This window comes from Argopecten irradians, chromosome 5 (genome assembly GCF_041381155.1).
Source record: "Argopecten irradians isolate NY chromosome 5, Ai_NY, whole genome shotgun sequence".
Taxonomy (NCBI): domain Eukaryota; kingdom Metazoa; phylum Mollusca; class Bivalvia; order Pectinida; family Pectinidae; genus Argopecten; species Argopecten irradians.
The window spans coordinates 1,739,735-1,747,412 of record NC_091138.1 but is presented as its reverse complement, the minus strand read 5'-3'; the positions used below and the strand labels follow the sequence as shown (position 1 = coordinate 1,747,412).

General features: G+C 35.0%; 1 protein-coding gene across 2 annotated transcripts; it reads right to left on the bottom strand.

The window, feature by feature from the left end:
- Positions 1 to 225: 225 nt before the first annotated feature.
- LOC138322628 (cleavage and polyadenylation specificity factor subunit 4-like) lies at positions 226 to 7,583 on the bottom strand. 2 transcript variants are annotated; one of them, XM_069266618.1, is made up of 8 exons: positions 7,391 to 7,583; positions 6,238 to 6,441; positions 5,673 to 5,768; positions 2,631 to 2,724; positions 2,341 to 2,470; positions 1,901 to 2,044; positions 1,396 to 1,503; positions 226 to 1,348 (listed from the first exon to the last, which is right to left on the bottom strand). In XM_069266618.1, exons 1-7 carry the CDS (start codon positions 7,491 to 7,493, stop codon positions 1,429 to 1,431), a joined length of 846 nt encoding a protein of 281 aa, XP_069122719.1. In that variant the 5' UTR covers positions 7,494 to 7,583; the 3' UTR covers positions 226 to 1,348; positions 1,396 to 1,428. The 2 variants fall into 2 exon arrangements, with proteins under 2 accessions (XP_069122719.1, XP_069122718.1); XM_069266617.1 differs by having other exon boundaries at positions 226 to 1,503.
- Positions 7,584 to 7,678: the final 95 nt, after the last annotated feature.

Sequence of the window (7,678 nt, the reverse complement as noted above, 5' to 3'; positions counted from 1 at the left end):
CACAGACATACGACGGACGACGCACGACAGACGACGACGGACAAAAGACGATTACCTGAGAATAGGTCACTTGAGACTTTGTCTCAGGTGACCTAATGAAGGGGAATTAACTCATAAAACTGATTTCATAAGCTCCAATAACAGCACAGACACCATCACATTATCAGTATGGCTAGTGTTATACAGTTTAACCAGTCAAAAAACAACACAAAATCAACACAAAAATTTCATTTGTACATATAATTTCCATAAAAAAAAAACAATTGTTAGGCGTTCTGTTAAACAACCTACAGGTTGGAACACAAAATGTACAAGTATTTCTATTCCATCACAAAAAGTTGATCATTGTATACAAAATATCAAATTGATTCTTATAACAGTTCAATTATTACAACTGCACTTAAAATAATGCATAGATCTGTTATGAATTCTAGACCAACTATTTCATTAAAACACTTCTTATGCTTTTACACAACATTGTGTTTGGTATTTATAACATGCAGCATTGACAATTTGAAATTTGAAGTTATTAATATTTCCTGAATTTTCATTGTTTGGTTGACATTGAATTTTATGCTAAAGTATGAAAGATCTACCAGTATAGTTTTCCTTGCAAATACAAAGTGACTACATACCAAGGTATGTTTAAAGACATAAAAACATCAAAATGACTTTGTGTTCACAATAAAAAATTATTCCACTCTTCATAGTACAATTAAGATGTATTTCATACATCCACCTAATCCAGTGCTAACTTATGAGTTTATTTTATAATTAGTCTGTTAGACTACATTTTTATCATTCCTAGTCCACAAATACCAAATCTAGAGCTAACATTAAGTTTATTTTATAATGAGCCTGTTAGACTACATTTTGATCATTCCTAGTCCACAAATACCAAATCTAGAGCTAACATTAAGTTTATTTTATAATGAGCCTGTTAGACTACGTTTTTATCATTCCTAGTCCACAGATACCAAATCTATGTCTGGGATAAACCACTCTCACCTCCTCTCAATGTTTCACTTATGAGGGGGCTATGTGACTGTAACCCCTTGTGTATCTGGGAGGGTACACCAGTATCTCCTTACTGTTCCTATCCAGCATTAGGAGTCCCACCGTCTCCCATCACAATGACTGGACTGGCATCCTCACAGTTTGACATGATCTCATGCAGTCAGATATATCGGAGATAGCACATGATTTCTGACTAGAATCAGAAGTGTCCTGAAGACAACGGAGGGGAACTGTAACATTCACTGAGTTATACAGAAATCCTTAGAGTCATCAGTTACTGTGGATTCTGAGTTTAATCCTGACAAAATCTCCAATGGGATAACTTATTATGTCCTGATACTCAGAGTTAACAGGTGCCAGTCTTGTTTACCCACTGTGAGTATAAATAGTCAGATGTCCATGGTATATATATCACTGTGCGTTCACACTGAGAAATGCTAAATGACCCTTTGGACACTTGTTAGCATAATGGCCTTTCTCTCCACACTGAAATAAGAGAACAATTTATTTGAATACTTTTTGTTTATCCAATTTATCTGAAAAAATAATAAGAGGTGCAAAGACAAAGACATTTCAAAGTTTTGACAAAAAGTTGATCAGATCTGGTTTTCAAAATTGTTCATAAAGAAACAATAGCTTGAACTCATCTATCCATAATTCAACCTACAAAACTGGCAACGCATTTCTCTCTACTTCATATTGGTATGGATACTATTCAAAAGCATTATCTCATAAATAAATCCTTTCAAAAGAGATGACAAATCTCATCTTCATTGATAGATCTGCTCACTGATAGAGTTATATAAATAAATTGACATTTTAGTGTAGTTTCATCACATATTAATGACTTCTACGATTTAGTAGAATTTATGTAAGAATGTACCTTAAAACATGTGACTTGATCGAGGGGTCGTCTGGGGTCACTGCTGTCACTTCGTTCCATGTGACCAGGATGACTGTGGGGGTCGGACACTTGTGTCTGGATATTAACAGGTCTACTGGCTGGAGATGTGTGTATGGCAGCAGGCTAGAGAAAACATTACGTACTTTAAACTCAGTAAAACACAACCATCACCACTGAACAGAGTTATAACAAGGACTAACGGTAGTTATCAACAAGTAGTTTGAATGGTTTACTGGTATGTGAATGTATAAAGAAAACAAAGGCTAGTGCCAGTAATTGTGTATATATATTAACATATTACCGTTATTTGGTTCTAGGTATGAATTATGGTTTATTGCTCACATGACTTTTCCTATTTCTGTGGGTTTTTTTATATCTAAATCAAAGAAATAAAAGACACAAGTGTCTATGGTTCGTACCTTTCCTTCGGCATTTTTACCCTTGGGACAGCTGATGGCCTTGTGGCCTGTCTCACCACACATGTGACACACAATCGTTGCCTTCTTAGCTTGTGTTGTTGGATCATATGTTGGAAGGTCAAAGTTTGGACTAGAATTAAAAAGATGTAATAGACTGTTAATAAAAGGAATCAAAACTGTTCACAGTTTACATTTCAAATTCATTAAAAGCATGCAAATGCTGTAATAAAGAGATAAGTTTTATCCTGCACAGAGCTTTGATCATGGGACTCTGATAAAACAATACTTACTGCATGAATTTACATTTAGGTCCATCGAGACAGAATCCTTGTAGATAGCACTGACATAAAACTCTGCGTACATGTCGGTTTTTACACTTCGGACCTGTAAAACAGCAGAGCAGTTATAGGGTTATCTAACATGATTATATAAATCATAACTTGTGTACATGTCGGTTTTTACACTTCGGACCTGTAAAACAGCAGAGCAGTTATAGGGTTATCTAACATGATTATATAAATCATAACTTGTGTACATGTCGGTTTTTACACTTCGGTACATGTCGGTTTTTACACTTCGGACCTGTAAAACAGCAGAGCAGTTATAGGGTTATCTAACATGATTATATAAATCATAACTTGTGTACATGTCGGTTTTTACACTTCGGACCTGTAAAACAGCAGAGCAGTTATAGGGTTATCTAACATGATTATATAAATCATAACTTGTGTACATGTCGGTTTTTACACTTCGGACCTGTAAAACAGCAGAGCAGTTATAGGGTTATCTAACATGATTATATAAATCATAACTTGTGTACATGTCGGTTTTTACACTTCGGACCTGTAAAACAGCAGAGCAGTTATAGGGTTATCTAACATGATTATATAAATCATAACTTGTGTACATGTCGGTTTTTACACTTCGGACCTGTAAAACAGCAGAGCAGTTATAGGGTTATCTAACATGATTATATAAATCATAACTTGTGTACATGTCGGTTTTTACACTTCGGACCTGTAAAACAGCAGAGCAGTTATAGGGTTATCTAACATGATTATATAAATCATAACTTGTGTACATGTCGGTTTTTACACTTCGGACCTGTAAAACAGCAGAGCAGTTATAGGGTTATCTAACATGATTATATAAATCATAACTTGTGTACATGTCGGTTTTTACACTTCGGACCTGTAAAACAGCAGAGCAGTTATAGGGTTATCTAACATGATTATATAAATCATAACTTGTGTACATGTCGGTTTTTACACTTCGGACCTGTAAAACAGCAGAGCAGTTATAGGGTTATCTAACATGATTATATAAATCATAACTTGTGTACATGTCGGTTTTTACACTTCGGACCTGTAAAACAGCAGAGCAGTTATAGGGTTATCTAACATGATTATATAAATCATAACTTGTGTACATGTCGGTTTTTACACTTCGGACCTGTAAAACAGCAGAGCAGTTATAGGGTTATCTAACATGATTATATAAATCATAACTTGTGTACATGTCGGTTTTTACACTTCGGACCTGTAAAACAGCAGAAAAATAGCAGTTTTAGGGTTATCTAACATGATTATATAAATCATAACTTGTGTACATGTCGGTTTTTACACTTCGGACCTGTAAAACAGCAGAGCAGTTATAGGGTTATCTAACATGATTATATAAATCATAACTTGTGTACATGTCGGTTTTTACACTTCGGACCTGTAAAACAGCAGAAAAATAGCAGTTTTAGGGTTATCTAACATGATTATATAAATCATAACTTGTGTACATGTCGGTTTTTACACTTTCGGACCGATAAAACAGCAGAGCAGTTATAGGGTTATCTAACATGATTATATAAATCATAACTTGTGTACATGTCGGTTTTTACACTTCGGACCTGAAAACAGCAGTAGCAGTTATAGGGTTATCTAACATGATTATATAAATCATAACTTGTGTACATGTCGGTTTTTACACTTCGGACCTGTAAAACAGCAGAAAAATAGCAGTTATAGGGTTATCTAACATGATTATATAAATCATAACTTGTGTACATGTCGGTTTTTACACTTCGGACCTGTAAAACAGCAGAGCAGTTATAGGGTTATCTAACATGATTATATAAATCATAACTTGTGTACATGTCGGTTTTTACACTTCGGACCTGTAAAACAGCAGAAAAATAGCAGTTTTAGGGTTATCTAACATGATTATATAAATCATAACTTGTGTACATGTCGGTTTTTACACTTCGGACCTGTAAAACAGCAGAGCAGTTATAGGGTTATCTAACATGATTATATAAATCATAACTTGTGTACATGTCGGTTTTTACACTTCGGACCTGTAAAACAGCAGAGCAGTTATAGGGTTATCTAACATGATTATATAAATCATTAACTTGTGTACATGTCGGTTTTTACACTTCGGACCTGTAAAACAGCAGAGCAGTTATAGGGTTATCTAACATGATTATATAAATCATAACTTGTGTACATGTCGGTTTTTACACTTCGGAACTGTAAAACAGCAGAGCAGTTATAGGGTTATCTAACATGATTATATAAATCATAACTTGTGTACATGTCGGTTTTTACACTTCGGACCTGTAAAACAGCAGAGCAGTTATAGGGTTATCTAACATGATTATATAAATCATAACTTGTGTACATGTCGGTTTTTACACTTCGGACCTGTAAAACAGCAGAGCAGTTATAGGGTTATCTAACATGATTATATAAATCATAACTTGTGTACATGTCGGTTTTTACACTTCGGACCTGTAAAACAGCAGAGCAGTTATAGGGTTATCTAACTGATTAATAATCATGTACATGTCGGTTTTTATTCGGCCTGTAAACAGCAGAGCAGTTATAGGGTTATCTAACATATATAAATTACTTGTGTACATACTTGTGTACATGTCGGTTTTTACACTTCGGACCTGTAAAACAGCAGAAAAATAGCAGTTTTAGGGTTATCTAACATGATTATATAAATCATAACTTGTGTACATGTCGGTTTTTACACTTCGGACCTGTAAAACAGCAGAGCAGTTATAGGGTTATCTAACATGATTATATAAATCATAACTTGTGTACATGTCGGTTTTTACACTTCGGACCTGTAAAACAGCAGGAAAATAGCAGTTATAGGGTTATCTAACATGATTATATAAATCATAACTTGTGTACATGTTGGTTTTTACACTTTCGACCTGTAAAACAACAGGAAAACATCAGTTATGGGGTTAACTAATTGATTATATAAATCATAACTCTGCGTACATGTCGGTTTTTACTTATATCTTTTACAGATCTGTGACTCACCATGTCTACAGAAGCCTCTGTCATACCAGGGACAATCTTTGATTTTAGCTGAGGGGTCTATGTGTAGAAATGGGCACTCTTTGTTGTTGCATTCACCTAAAATAGAAATATGATATTTTAAATCAAAGTACTGTACAGCTATACCTGGGTGAAATGACTACAAACATGAAAATGATTCTGACAACTATTTCATCCCTGTCAAGTTCATTGATTTGTCAATTTGGAAGGTCATCAGGATGTGACCCCATATGGAATGTTGTCAGATCCTCTATTAAACAGAGTAAGAATAAATACATTGTCTCTGGATTTTAATCAGATTGGTAAAATTGTAGTCATGGGTTTGAAGTTTGAGTTAAAATCTTTTTTAATAGTTATACATATGAAAAGATATAAGATTACAAATTGTTTTGTTTCCTGTTTTACAAATGTCTATCAGAATCCATTCCCTCCCTATCAAGAATCAAAATAACACATAAAATCTTAATCAGGGTCTAAGCATAGACACATTGAAAGTGATAACCATCAACATCAGAAATGAAAAATTGCATGAAACATCTTTACTTACCAAATTTGGAGAAAAAATAGCACTCAGGCATTTTTGACAAATCATATTCATGTAGAAATTCACAGTCGTCTCCCTTTTTACAGAGTCCTCTCAGCCAATGTTTACATACCACCGTTCTGTCACCTTTGATATGCCGGTAAGGACACGCTGTACCCTTACTGCAGATGTTACTCAAATAAAATGTACAAATAGCAGCTCCAGACTCTGTAAGGAAAAGCAGTAACTTTCTTTATAAGTTTTGTATATCATGTTTTTTCTGGATATTTATAGACTAAGTGTTCACATGAATTTTCAAATGACAGAGAAAGTTAACTTTAAAATAACATGCGTCTTATATATTAGCCCGAGATTCTCTGGCCCCGACACCAGACTTAAACATTATGACAGATAGATGTCTGGTGTAGGGCCAGACATTATGACAGATAGATGTCTGGTGTAGGGCCAGAGCGATAGGGTAGAGATGATCTGGCCCGATACCAAATGGTGTCAGCGAGTTCCACCTTTTTATAAAGCACTGCCCTCTGGCCTACACCAGACATCAATCTGTCGTAATGTCCAAGTCTGGTGTCAGGGCCAGAGTATCTCAGGCTTCTAATATATACAATTTTGCATAAACTAAAGTCAATCAGTACCTTCAGAAATTTACATAAAATGCTCCTGTTTTATAGTGACCCTTATGCCGATTTCTCGTGACTGAAAATTCAATTATTTCAGTGAAGGAGAGTAATCTTTGTATTTGAAAACGTATGGTTTTACCATTTTAGCGTCTTTGTAGCAGACAGCAGTAGTACAGGATAATAGACTAATACAACAGGCGTCTGCTTCTGGTTTGAAAAAAGAATATATAGAAGGGGTAGGTTATTGTATTTTCCAAAACCAGAAGCAGACGCCTGTGCTAATACTGACATGTTTTCTAAGGGGTTTGACAGCAGTTACCTCCCTTTACAGTGTTCATAACGGACATTTATGCTTGCATTTTTCATTTTTGTTTTAAAACAGATTGGATTTCAATATGTATCTAAATCAACAATAAATGTACAAATTAACGTTTCGAACAATAATACATGGATATTTATTTTAAATCCCAATAAAATCTTGAAATGTCAACTGTTCTTGCAGTCTCTTGACCGGCTGCGTCTCTGAATATACGTACTATCCATCCCAGGGAAAGGCAAGGGTTGTGACCCGAGCTGTTGTTCTAGTGCCATTTCAATGTCAAACCGCATATGTGTAACTGAAGCTACGATTTCCTGCATCTTGATAGAATGTGTGTGATTTACGATCTAACAACTTTATTCTTCCGATTTCTCGTGGTTTAAAACTTGAGCGTCTAGCTGACACTGAATATGATAAATCAGGAGCACTAGAACGTTTTGCATGAGGCGACAGGTATTCCGCACGTTTTTGCTTCCAAATGGATTTCTTAAAATCCCTGTATAAA

What these genes read in the sequence shown, in the direction of transcription:
- LOC138322628 (XM_069266617.1), bottom strand. Translation starts at nt 7,493, where the DNA reads ATGCAGGAAATCGTAGCTTCAGTTACACATATGCGGTTTGACATTGAA. An exon ending in GCCTTTCCCTGGGATGGATA is followed by an intron (nt 6,442 to 7,390) that starts GTACGTATATTC and finishes TTTTCCTTACAG; the next exon opens with AGTCTGGAGCTGCTATTTGT. An exon ending in CTATTTTTTCTCCAAATTTG is followed by an intron (nt 5,769 to 6,237) that starts GTAAGTAAAGAT and finishes TTTCTATTTTAG; the next exon opens with GTGAATGCAACAACAAAGAG.